General features: G+C 41.9%; 1 protein-coding gene across 1 annotated transcript in view; it reads left to right on the top strand.

The window, feature by feature from the left end:
* The first annotated feature begins 10,490 nt into the window (after window positions 1-10,490).
* Window positions 10,491-14,096, top strand: part of LOC134398540 (transmembrane protease serine 11A-like) — a 68,828-nt gene continuing 65,222 nt past the window's right edge. The window contains exons 1-2 of the mRNA XM_063125876.1: window positions 10,491-10,588; window positions 12,243-12,370. Of these exons, the coding sequence (XP_062981946.1) occupies window positions 10,491-10,588; window positions 12,243-12,370 (226 nt within the window). The remainder of the gene's footprint in view (window positions 10,589-12,242; window positions 12,371-14,096) is intronic.

Raw genomic sequence — 14,096 nt, 5'->3', positions numbered from 1 at the left:
TGCTCAACTGTGGAAGGTCAGGGCCTCAGTGGGCAGGAATGGGGACATTGGGGGCAGTCCCCACTCTTAGCTGTCACATGAGCAGGCTGGATACCTGTATCTCTTTAAATCTTTTGCAGCTCCCCCGCCCCAGGAAAGGATGATATAATTAGGTATCTATGTGTGAAATGAACACACTGCAGTTTTTGAGTTGAACTAGGACTGCCTGAGGCATGGGAGGAATTTGGGATGGATTCTGTAAGTTAACAGCATTTTGGGGGATTCTAGCATTTGGGGGGATTCTAGCTACCTCTCTGTAGAGAGCTGATGTGAAGCAGTGGATCTGGCTGGCTGTTCGAATGATTAAGCCATACCTCCAACTATGCTCAACCTGCACATTATAAATAAACTCAAAGATTACAAAACAACAATAAACCTCTAGTGACCTCCTTCCAAAGGAAACTAAACCCAGGTAAGCACTGTGCCCCTACAATGTCTCGCTGCTCAAGGTGGATTGAGCATGCCAGTGTGTAATTATAGACAGGTGTGGAAATAAAGGAAGCCTGGGTTCAAATCTCCACTCAGCCATGAAACTGACAGGATAGAAATCTAATCAATAAAATACATAGAAATGGAACTATAGGAATTCGTTCCCACATGCCACAGGTTATCGCATGATAGAGTTAACCCTATGACTTAAAGCTCCATCACACCAGTGTTATAATCTGCTGTCAAGGTGAATTGCATGCAAAGGATTCAGATGATGCTGAATAGGTCCTGCTGTGATTACGGTTGTTCCCCTCACCTCTTAGCGACGTATTTTGGTGCGCAGAAAGTCCAGTTCTTCCAGTAACGCGAAAGCACACCGCTCAAATTTCAAAGTGTATTTTCATCCATCATTTTCAACCTGATGTTCTGTGGGCGTGTTTTCAAGGGGAGGTATTGCTGACAAAAGTGTGTTCAACAGGCAGTATTGATGATGAAAGAGAGGGGTGTGCCTTTCCTCCTGCTGCTTCCTGGCTGCTGGGTTGAATGAAAGAATTGTCTATTGTACTTTCAATCCTCCACCTTTGCTTCATGACTTGCTTTGGGGGTGGGGAAGGGGGGTGCATTGGTAACATCATAGGGGGGGGGGCTGTGTAGCATCTCTCCCCTCCCCTTTCCCTCTTAATTGGAAGTGTGTGACAAGGGGAACGCAACACAACCTCCAGTGACAGGTGATAGTTTTAGTTGATTAATCAATTAATCTATGGATTAAATTTGCATGTGTTTTATAAGCAGTCCCATTGAACTCTATGGGAAAAAGAAGTCCCATTGAACTCTATGTTCTTACTCCTGAGTAGGTATTTTCACTTTTAAAAGAAATATAAAAAATGCATCCTCCTTGCCAGCAGCACCCTCATTTTTAAAGATAAATAGATCAAAATTTGCACAGTGATATGTCTTAAGGAAGGCTTTCAGTATGCCCAATTTAAATCTGATTGGATCATCCCTCGATTTTAAGGGATTTTTAAAATGGAAATTAAACAAATGCTTACGTCTGTGTAATTTTTAAAGATAAAGAGATCAATATTGGCACAGTGATAGGTCTTATGGGGGGCTTTCAACATGCCAAATTTGAATCCGATTGGGTCATCCCTCAATTTTAAGGGATTTTTAAAAATTTCCTCCCTCAAACACTTCGGAGTTTATAGTCCCCCAGTGCGATCGCTCTTCCATTCCTTTGATCATGCGAAGCCATGCATCTTCAAGTTCATGAACTACAGGTCTGCTGTTCCCTTACTCAAAAGTAAATCCCATTGATTTCAACTGCTAAAATCACATGCAGGCTTACCTTTGAGTAAGTCCCATTGAACAGAGAGAGTCTTACTTCTGAGTAAACACATCTAGAACTGACTTTTAATAGTGTGGTCACTCAGAAGCTTTGTTTTTTAAGTCTTAAAACAGCAGACTGGAAAGAAATGCTCTGCAACCCCATGCTTACTTCTGAGGTCTTATTTCTGTTTACTCAGAAGTAAGTCTTTCTGTTCAATGGGGTTTACTCAAAGGTAAGAATCCTTCATCTGATTTTAGTATGTTCACGCTCCAAAGCCTCCAGGCAGGATGAGGGGAACAGGTGTAGTGTAGGCACCACACAGTAATAAGGGAAGCTACTCCCAGTGCAACACCCAGTTGCCTGACAGGATGAATGGAGGGGGAGTTGTCCAACTTCCAACAACCAATAAACTGTAGGGGGAGGTACAAAGGAGATCAATGGGCGGAGGTGATAGCAAAAGAAACAAGGTTTGAGAGTGAACCTCAGCGGGACAACAGCAACACGCTACAGGAGAGGTGTAAAGACACTTGAGACGTACAAGCACACAGGTGTAAGTTTGCAAGCTTTCATATGCTATGGAAATGAAGTGGGATAATTCGAGGGAAAACTAGGACAAATGTGTAGGTGTGATGGAGCTTTTACTCCATAATTTTTCCCTTTTCTTGCTCAGATGACTTATCTTTTATATTAAGGAAGATAAGATTCTCATGCTTGTTAATCACTCCAATGCGGAGAGTGATTGTCCCATAAAGAGTTAGAAAGTGAAGCTTTCTTTTCTTCTTTGTTTTCTAGCCTTTTTTAGATGCCAATATTTTAGAATTAAATATTTATTTATTTATTATTTATTTATTTATTACATTTCTATACCGCCCAATAGCTGGAGCTCTCTGGGCGGTTCACAAAATATTTCTTTGTTGGGGGGCTTGCAGTCTAGGTTGTCCTCTTCTTATTCCTTGGAAAATGTAACAACAACAACCCTCTATTCTCTATTGATGTACCTCACTCTCGCTAGAAAGATGAGGCGAGGGCCCAATTTCAAAAGCAAAAAGGGCAGGCATAGAAGGGGCAGTCCCAGATGGAGGGCTCTAGTTAGCACTACCCAAGAGACAACATGCAGCTAGTAACAGTTTAGCTTCTTGATGGCTTTTCTGAGGTAAGAAATGAAAAGAAAAAGGCAGAAGAACAAAAAGGGGGGACACCCAAGAGGGTTACAAACGGACCAGAAAGTTGTCTAGATCCCTTGTGAAATTCTGTAACTGAAGCAGGGCAACTGCAGGGTAAATGATGTCTCATCTGGAAGCACCCCATGAGTATGGCACCATTCCCCTAGAGTCTGGTTTACTTCCCTGCCTATCTCTTTCCCTAAGGTTTTTCCCTGCCCCTCCCCTCAGCTGAGCCATGATTACAGAAGTGACTTTAGCTGGGGAAAAATGTGCTTTTTGAGAAGGGCTGCAGGGGAGTCAGCCACAGCCTAGTCCGCATGCTGCATTTGTTGTTAAAATTGGACCCCACCTACATTTCATACATAACTATAGCAACTCCATGATGAAACACACAGACTATATGCTGTCTTGTCTAGTCTAGAACTTTGGCACTAGAGAGAAAAGCAGACGACTGAATGATTTCACATGTTCGAAATGCAGGCATGAGCATAGTGAAAACGTCTCATGGCCTCCTAACTTGATTCCCCATTTTTTTCATGTGCACATAGTGGTAAAAGGCAATGGCTTTCAGGCCGCGGTGTCAAGTTATCGAATGAAAGCTACAAATGCCCAGAGATTACGAGAAGAGAAATAGTGGATTTGGAGGCAGTTAATTTCATCTGTCTGCTCCATCCCACTGCCCTCTCTTTGCTCTTTACTTAGCTATTCATTTTATTTTTACTACATATATTTACATTTATTACATTTATATACTGCCCCATAAATGAAGCTCTCTGGGTGGTTTACAGAAGTTAAAAACGGTGAACGTTAAAAACAAGTATACAAAATTTAAAACCATCAAGATCATTAGGTTTATTACATACATCTGGGTAGTCTGAAACGTGGACTCTTGGCCTTTCACACTCAGAGACTCAAACAGATTTCTAGTAAATCCTCCGGAGTCGGTTCTAAGAGAGTTGATTACATATGGGATTACAACCTAAATTACCATTTCTCCCTTTAGCCACCTCATAAGAAACACAGCAGTAGTTCCTGAGAGAACTGTTTTGTGGAGGGGATAGAGAGTGAGGTCTAGTTAGTGTTAATAAGAGAGCAGAACTGACAAAGGGTAGTGCAGATTAGTGGGTAGAGGTTGGTTGGACCTTTCAATTGGAGGGCCAGCAAAGATTCTTCAGAGAGCCTGATCTGTCCCTGGGGTCTGCAGTTGCCAACTCCTATTTTTTAAGTTTGCAACAAAAGTAGTTGTGGCAGGCTTCTTCACTGAAAATAATCTCTTGTATTGGGAGAAAAAGGGCCAGAATGGGTGGCCTTTTGGAATGGTAAGCACCTCCCATAGGAGGTTCCCAGTCTGGGGAGCCTAACACATAATTAGGAGATTAGATGCATGTAGCAGTAATATTAATGACACAGGAGTCAGGGATGCCTGTGGAGGAGGAAGCAGTTGGAGACATCTGGGCTATCTCCATGTAACTTGCTTATTAATCGGGTGTTTAAAGAATGACTAGTAAGGTGCAATGGTGATGGAAAATCTTGTTGGAGAGTGTTAACCATTAATACACAGTGGGGTGGTGCACTTCCATCTTCAAACATCTGGAGGTCCTTCTGGAGAATGCCAAAACCACTCATCTGTGGCTGCCTTGCCTGATCTCCATGGCTGTGTGAGAACTTCCATGGTGCTTACCAGAACGTGACAGTCTCCTCATCTTCTCCATGCTGACAACTCTCTGTTGTTTTGACTTGCTCCTTGGCTCACCCAGATTTTGCATTTCCACATACAACTGGGTGTTGCACCCACAGACATCCCAATGAAGGATCTTCCATTTACAATCTACCCTGTCTATCTCACTAGACAGTATCAGAACTCCATATTTCAGCAACATTCTCGGTGTGTTCGTGATTTCATCCAAACAGGTTCTGGAACCCACATTGGCTATCAAAGCTTTCATCAGGAAGGGCCTTGGGGCCTTCAGAGGTAGGTAATGTGAGCTTGATTTGATTTGTGGATTGTTTTAGGAAATGCTGATTGTAAGGGCCTTGGAATTGCAAAGTCGGAGTAGATCCTACACTTAGAGATATGCTCAGTCATTCTCTTTCTTCTGATCCCAAATTGTTTTGACTCACAGTTGTGACTTTTTGATTTCAAAAGAGGCTCATTTAACCCCCCCCCCCCAAAAAAAACCAACATCTAACAGCATCTGAGCAAGGAGAAGTTCAGTAGATAATCTTTTCCTATCACTGAAAAGCTGTAATGGAAGAATCAACATGTCTTAGGTGTCTTCCTGACAGAGTACTCATTACTTTAAAGCCCAGGGCCTCCTGTTGGGATTAGGATTTGAGTGCTTTAGTGGCAGAATGATCTGTACACATACTTGCTTGGTATTGTCCAAATATATTTCACGTGAGATATTCTACAGTATATTATAAACTGTTCTGGTAATAGGAGTATAACAGGAAGAAAAAAAATATTTACAAGGTCTCAGATGGGAAAGAATAAATGGATCTTTACCTGAATTCTGGGCTATAGGACGAGACATGATTTATAGGATTGTATTCCTTTTTCAGACCCCTCAGAAGCTTTTGCAACTTTGAAAAGCAAGTGCCTTGGTTCTTTCAACTGCAGCTGTGAGGGGAAAGGATTGGATTTTGGAGCCTCCCTCCAAGAGTTGTAGCGGGACTCCAAAAAATCCTATGGTCTCCAGGGCGCTCTCTAGGGATCATAGGAGTGTTCTTGTTCTCTCTCTCTCTCTCTCTCTCTCTCTCTCTCTCTCTCTCTCTCTCTCTCTCGTAGGATTATGGTAATATTTTGGACTGTGTCAGCAGAAAGAGAGGGGGGTATTAAAGTATGACTTCATTAGGTCAGTTCCAGAATCAATACTTTAAAAATCATGTCCCCACCCCCCTCACCAAAACAAAAGTGATTGTTTTTGTAACATATACACTGCTTTTGGTTACTTGGAGCTCTATGGGTGAAAATTAAGAATAAATGCATAATTTACTATTGTTTATTAATATTACCAGTTCTAATTTTGAAAAGAGGAAGCAGGGTTGAGATTTGTCTGAATTTAAGCTGTGGCGATTGCCTGTGGATTGTAAAACTGCAATTTTGAGCATGCTTACTTTGAAGTGAATCCTACTGCTATTATTGGGATTAGTTTCTTAGCTGGCAAAGGAATATAAATCGGAAAATAATGGTGGTGAAATGAGAGGGTTTAATTCTGAACAACAATGTATTGAAACAATGAGGTTGAGGCAAGGGGATCACTTTTAAAAACTGGATTTCTTGATGCTCATAAACAAAGACATTCCAGTAAGATTTTAAATGTCCACTAAAAAGGAGGCAAGATAAAAGTGGTGCAAGTGACAAAAGTCCCCAATTTTTCTACAACCAGATCTGCCCAATAAATATTTTGCATTAGCCTTTCCAACTTATTTAAATCAGAAATAATAATATGTAAAGCTCTTTTGATTTGCATTTCGTTGTGAAAACAAAACAGCAGTGCAACTTTGAATAATGAGGATTTATGGATTACATAATGAGGGAATGACAGTATCAAAATGCTACCTGTCAGGGCAATAAACCAAACCAGAGCTGAACAACCACCACCACCACTTCAAGAGCTGCCAGGGTTCAAAGCTCCATTTTCAGGGTGACTGTGGGTTCATCCCTCAGCATATGAACTGGTCCCCATATCCATAGCTGATCCACAGCTGATTGTATTAAAACATTACACACATCTGCCCAAAGACCTAGAGCAAAGACCACCTGGAAATCTTCCTGCAGAAACCTCCCACTGAGTTCTTGGGTATCTCTTACACTGCTGTATTGTGCCCTAAGAGTACAATTGGTTCATTCACTAGTTTGGCTGTAGTTTGCTTGTATGGTCTTTGTGGAGGTTGGGAGGTGGCAACTCCTAAGAACTCTAATGTTCCTAGGAGTTGCCCCCTTTTTCCTGACTGAAGCTCTGTGCCTGTAAACTGTATGACAGGAAGACTATTTATAGGCAAATATTTTCCTAGTGTGAAAATAAAATAAGAAAAGCTGCGCTGGTTGAATTTTTTACTGTCTCCAATCTTTTAAAGGCACAAATCCTCTGAAGGGGAAAGGCAGTAACTATTTTCATTCTCTCTTCCCTAAAACTGATTGTGCTTAAGTCCCTGATATAATGAAGAAGGTTTCGAAGGATGATTGATCTTTTGGGAGTGGTGTGTGTTGCTAACCAACTAGGACAATAAAATAAAAATAAAACAATAAAAAAAGCCTGATGGGTTGTTCTTGCTTTCAGGCAGTTGCTAGAAAAGGGCTCCATCACACTTATTCCCCACCCCAGTTTGCTTCCGCATTTTTTACCTCCATTTCATAAGCGCGTCAAGGTAACGGTCCTGTTTATGTGGGTTTGTAGTATTGCGCTGCACTGTGAAACCTCACTTTCACTTGTTTGCTTTTCCACCCCACCCCACCCCTTCTCCTCCACTTCCAGTTCTTTGGCTGTGGTACTCTGATGGGTGTGGGCTCCTTCCCCCTTCCTCACTGGCTTTGTTGTCTAGCGATTTACTGATCGAACATTTCATCTGCTGGGCTCTGTTTCCGTGGGCAATGAGAGTGGGGTTAGAGCAGTAAAAAGTCCATTCAATAGACTAAACACAAGTCCATTCATGCTGGAGGAGGAGAACCACCCCATCCTCCCCTTTTGTCAGCCAGACTCCATTCAAAGCACGCACACCCATCAAAGGAAAAAGCGAGAGGGCAGCAATACACGGATACTTAAGGGTGTAGTAAATCCACTTGGGGAAAATAATCCAGACTTTCCCCACACCAAAGTAATATGTAAAATGGAGGAAAAGAGATGAGATGGGTGCAGGACAGGCATGATGTCACTGCAATACCAGATACCAGAAGTGGCGAGAGTGTGTTAAACCGCTGGTGTAATGGAGCTCAAAGGATGCTCCTCCCTCTACATTCCTGCACCTTAAGGCTGGAGTAAGACTTAACTGCTGAATTTTTATTTGTCAAACAGCTGTTAAAGGCATCAGTACCTGAGAGAGATAAATAAAGGGGGGGACTGAATAAAGAGACCAACTGAATTAAACTACAGACATTAGCATGAGGCTTGTTTTTCTGAGAGCAGAGGCCCGAATGCAGCTTCCTGTGAAAAAGAAGAATCGTAATTCAGGTGCCTGACTGTGAGGGAAACGGGACCACTGCACTTTGACAATGGAAACAGTAATATTGACCCAGCATATGGGTGTAGCCAGTAACGTAGTGCAACTTCTACCAATTCATTATTTAGTGGGTGGGTGAAAAAAATGACAGTAAATTGCAGAAGCAGCTAAGGGTTGCATAGCAGGAAAAGTGGGTACCAGGTGGAAGTAAAAGAGACCTGGCCCCCACACCCCCTCCCAGTTTACGTCATGGAGTTCCAGAGTGCCTGCTTCAAGTTACAATAGTTTGTGATGAAATATGATGAACATGCAGCAGCTTGCTTCATTATTTATTTATTTAAGACTCTGGTCATTATTTCAGAGGAATCAGCTGGGACTATATGTTTTGTTATAAAGACTCTGAAATTAAAATAAGCCAAATGTAGGGGAGTCGGGGAACAGGTTCACCACCAGTTTTTTAAAATTCCTTAACTGTCACAAATAATGGGGGGGGGGGGGAATTGCTTGGCAGCTTGCTGCTTGAATCTTTCCTCCATCACCAGTAACACTGATTTGCAGTATTCCCCTCGTTGGTTAAACTTACAATATAAAAAATACATATTCAAGTTTTCTAGGAAGTGGGAAGAGGATACAGCAGTTGCATTAAACAAAAAGAAGCTGGCAGTTCTTGAACACACTTGGGCCTTGTGCTAGTAGTAATAGCTCTGATTTGACTTACTGAAAATAATAATAAGATTCCTTTAAAAATTGAGTTATTTTTCATACCAGTGACTAATTTCTGATCTTGCTAAAGTTAAAATAAAAACTGCTGTTACTTTTTGCCAGGACTAAAACCATATTGCACAAAATTAATACAAATTATACCTGCCAGTCTCTCAAGTTTTTCCCACAGGTTTTTAGAAATTTGTTTAATTGCCATAATTTTGTTCAGGAGATGCTGGGAATTTTAGGTTTGTAAGAGTACTGGGAATTCTTTGTTAGCAATGGAGAGATTCACGTGATCTGTGTTAAAAGAACATGTGAGGGAGGTGCATGGGTTAGCCACATCCCCAAAGCGGTTGAGCAACACTGTCACATTTCTTGCCATCCGCTCCCGTGGCTTCCCCACTATCTCTTTCTTTGGCTGGTGTGGAAAGTGGCTCTACTGGATGAGGAAATGGAATGGAGTATCCTGAAAAAAGGCATGGGTGGATAGCTGGCATTTAATTGCAGGTGCTGCTTGTGATAAGGTGAAGATGCAGTTCCTTAGAGCATAATTCACCAAGTGCTTATCCTATTCAACCTCGACTAAAACAAACAATTTACAGATTCAGATTTTTTAAATTTACTTTGAAATTTTGCCACATTTGTGCAAAGAAATGAGTTTTGAAGTTCAGTAGAAAGTCCTTACGGGCTCTACATGCCCCCCCCCCAAATTACATAATGATCTCCCCAATGAGGTCCACATGGCGCTCTCTAGGGACCATGGCATAGGAGTGTTCTTGTTCTTGTTCTCTCTCTCGCAGGATTATGGTAAAGTTTTGCACTGTGTCAGCAGAAGGAGAGGTTTTTTTTAATTAAAGTATGACTTCATTAGGTCAGTTCCAAAATCAATACTTTAAAAATCATGTCCCCCCCTCACCAAAATAAAAGTGATTGTTTTTGTAACATATACACTGCTTTTGGTTACCTGGAGCGCTATGGGGTGAAAATTAAGAATAAATGCATAATGTACTATTGTTTATAAATATTACCAGTTCTAATTTTGAAAAGAGGGCTTCTGTGAGCTCCAGGTACCCGACTGCCCACTAAATCTGCAACAGGAAAGGTGCCCTGCTCACCCAGCACTCCCTTTGATGCCAAGGGCTGAAACTGCTCAAGGTCCAAAACTCCAAAGAGGAGGTTTGACAACCTGAGTTTGAAGCATATGGCTCCAGTGGTTTTTAAAAACAATAATGTTAAAACCTTGAACGTTTTTTTTAAAAATCCTAAAACTCAACAGATGAATGGATCTGTTTCAAACCTGGCATGGCTAAATTCCCCCTTAAGAGCAATCATGGTGCCAAGTTTCATCTCTTTATCTTTAAAAATAACAGTTCTTTAAAAATAATAATTTTAAAACCTCAATTTTTTAAAAAAATAAATCCTAAAAATCAATGGATACATGGATCTGATTCAAAGCTAAAGCCCTACCTAAAATCTATCATGGTGCCAAGTTTCATCTCTTTATCTTTAAAAATGAGGGTTTTTGAAAAAAAAAATCAGGTGTGGTTCCGCACTGCCCACCACAACAATCTCGCAGCTGGTATTTTGTTGTCAGGGAATATGCTCAGTCATCATTCGGTTGTTTCACTCGGGGAATGAATTTGCTATTAGTATATAGTATGATTAACATGTTTTCCTCCAAGGAACTACGGATGACATATACAAGTTCTTCCTCAGCCCCTTTTATCCTCTCAACCATCCGTGAGGTAAATTATACTGGGAGACAGTAACTGGTCCAAGGTCACCTAGTGAACTTTATAGCTGAGAGGGTTTTAACCTGAGTTGTCACTGGTTTAAGTAGACCTCTTTGTACTGTTTGACCTATATTATTGCTTCAGTAGCTTTCATTGGCCAACGTGGTGTAGTGATTAGAGTGTTGAACTAGCACAGAGGAGATCGGTTCACTGGGTGGCTTTGGGTCAATTACAGTCCCACAGCCTAACTTAACTCACATTGGTTGTTATGAGGATAAATCACCTACTCACATGTATATGTTGTTGAATAATAAGAAGGTGGCAACTATAGAGACAGCCTTCTTGGTGATGGCACCTTGCTTGTGGAATGCTTTCCCCAGGGTGACTCACTTGGGCAGGATCTATACTACTGCTTTATAATGGTTTATAACAGTCGTGACAACTGTTCGGGCCCAGGATACATTCTATATACCATTTTCAAATCGTTTTCAAAATGATATATCCTGCTTGGTGTAGATCTGGCCCTATGGGTGCCATCCTGATTTCCTTGGAGGAAGATTGGGATATAAATGTAGAAATAACATTGGAGTTTTGACTGCTAGATTTGCAAAGATTACTTGAAAAACTGCTAATATTTTGATAAGCACAGTTTGTCTTCCATTGTATGTTGGATATCATATTAAAGTGACTCAATTATATTATATTTCTGTGTATCATACGATCGACTCTTTGCGAGCAACCTCGGGCGGATCCACACGTCGTTCCGAAATCGCTTCAGTTCGCCTTTTTTATTTATTTATTTATTTATTTATTTAATTACATTTATATACCGCCCCACAGCCGAAGCTCTCTGGGCGGTTTACAACATTTTAAAATAGTAAACATTAAAAGTATACAATTTAAAAACACACACACACACACACACATAAAAACAGTATAAAAACAACAGTATCCATTTAAAAACAACAATTGTGGGGTCCATTAAAAACAAACTTAACGTTGTTAAATGCTGTTAAAAAGCTGTTAAAAAGCTGTTAAAAATGCCTGGGAGAAGAGAAAAGTCTTGACCTGGCGCCGAAAAGATAACAATGTTGGCGCCAGGCGAGCCTCATCGGGGAGATCATTCCACAGTCGGGGGGCCACCACTGAAAAGGCCCTCTCCCTTGTTGCCATCCTCCGAGCTTCCCTTGGAGTAGGCACTCGGAGGAGGACCTTAGATGTTGAGCGCAGTGTACGGGTAGGTTCATGTCGGGAGAGGCGTTCCATCAGGTATTGTGGTCCCAAGCCATGTAGGGCTTTATAGGTTAAGACCAGCACCTTGAATTGGGCTCGGAAACATATAGGCAGCCAATGCAAGCGGGCCAGAATCGGTGTTACATGCTCAAACCTCCCTGTTCCAGCTATCAATCTGGCTGCCGCATTTTGCACAAGCTTTTAAGAACGTTTGTTGGTTTCTCTCAGATCTCAGACCTCTGCTCTAACAACTATACTACACTAAGCTACAGAGCTGCAATTCAAATTCTTACATAAATCTGCTTCATGAGTTAAACCATTCACCTCTCTCCCTACACACCCAAACGTTTGAGGTTGACATGGCCGACAGAATTTTTTAAAATTCAGGTTATCTATCAAAGGGAAAAGAAAAGGTTGGCGCTCTTGCTGAATTTGCTCTCTTAACTTTTTCAGAGCATCGCGGTCATTCACAAAGCTAAGGCACTTTGAACCATGGAAGATCTCCCTCCTCATCTTGGGCACCGTTTCTGCTGCAGCAATCATCATTGGCTTCCTGATGTATTTTTCACAGTACGAATACGGTAAATATCATTTGTATGTCCAATTTGTAGAGCTAGAAATCTGTTTTTTTGTGTTAGAAGTGGCTGAACTCCACCTCACCCTACCATTGAAAATAACTTGGCTTATTTCCTCCAAACAATCAGTTTTTCTTAGTAGCACACCAGGATTACTTGCAAACAAGGCTTTTGTTGTGCAATTGCCCTACCTCATTAACAGAATTTTAGTGGGACGACGACGACAGATGAGATTGTCTCCCATTAGTTATATTACTGTATTTCCTTACTGCTTTGTCCATCTTTTTCTTACCACAGAAACTCCATTAAGGGGAAGACATAGAGCTTCATCCCATGCACCTGTTTCCCTCGAATTATTCCCTACAGCACTAAGCTGTCGCCGTTGTTATTGCTGTTGCTACCGGGCGGCTAGGTCCTTTGCATACCAGGAAATGGGGTTTAAGGGGGAAATGTAAACAAATCATTAAAAAATCAACGGATGACCCAATCCGATTCAAATTTGGTATGCTTAAAGCTCTCCTTAATACCTATTACTGTGCCAATTTTGATGTCTTTATCTTTAAAGCTTACGCAGATGTAAGCATTTATTTAATTTTCCTTCAAATCCTGCTCCTGTGTCCCAGTGGCCGCTCGGAAAACGACAAATGACACGCTCGAAAACTAGTAGCAAAATATTGCGCTTCTTTTGGTTAAGAAGCGCAATTAAAGCAGGATGCATGGGAGTCCTTCACAATAAAAGCAGATTATAAACTGGAAAACTTCGGAATCCTTTGCACGCAATTCACAGTGACTGCACAGTATAACGCTGGTGTGATAAAGCTCCTAGATCTCCCTCCCTTTTCCTGTGTTCTAGTGGCTGCTCATAAATCAGGGGAATTTGCCTGTGCTGGCTACAGTGGATGGGAGTTCTAGACCAAAACATCTGGAGAGCCTCAGGTCACCCATACCTGTCATACGTCTTTAATGGGAAGGAGGATGAAGCTTGGAGCTGGCCATGAAAGCATTTGTGGGATAAGGAAGGGCTTACAGGGAAGCAGGGCCAGGCCTCCTAGGAATGATGGGGAGGTGCCCACGTCAGGCAGTGCGGTGGGAGGAGGAGTGAATTGCGCGGCTCCCTCTATCTCCGCCAGGATGGCAACTGCCTCTGCCCCGTGGCCTCCGGCTGTTATTCTCCTGCTGTGGCATTTGGCACAACTCAAGAGTGTCCAGGGGAGCTCTCTGGAGCAGCCACGTGCCTTGCTTCCCTTGCTGCACACCTGTCTGACTTTTGCCACTGCTGCATTGGCTCCAGGGTGGGATAGCTAATACCCTGGTAGACAGAAGCAAACTTCAAAGTGATCTTGATGGGCTGGAGTGCTGGGCTGAAAACAACAGAATGAAATTGAATAGGGATAAATGCCAAGTTCTACATCTAGGAAATTGGAACCAAATGCACAGTTAAAAGATGGGGGATACTTGGCTCAGCATTACTACAAACAAGAAGGATCTTGGAATTATTGTAGATCACAAGCTGAATATGAGCCAAGAGAGCGATGTGGCTGCAAGAAAGGCAAATGCTATTCTGGGCTGCATTAATAGAAGTATAGCTTCCAAATCACGTGAGGTCCTTGTTCCTCTCTATTCGGCCCTGGTTAGGCCTCATCTTGAGTATTGTGTCCAGTTCTGGGCTGCACAATTCAAGAAGGATGCAGACAAGCTGGAGCATATGCAGAGGAGGGCAACCAGGATGATC

Source organism: Elgaria multicarinata, chromosome 1 (genome assembly GCF_023053635.1).
Source record: "Elgaria multicarinata webbii isolate HBS135686 ecotype San Diego chromosome 1, rElgMul1.1.pri, whole genome shotgun sequence".
NCBI lineage: Eukaryota > Metazoa > Chordata > Lepidosauria > Squamata > Anguidae > Elgaria > Elgaria multicarinata.
The sequence above is the reverse complement of the archived record's forward strand: the minus strand, read 5'-3'. Positions and strand labels throughout refer to the sequence as shown.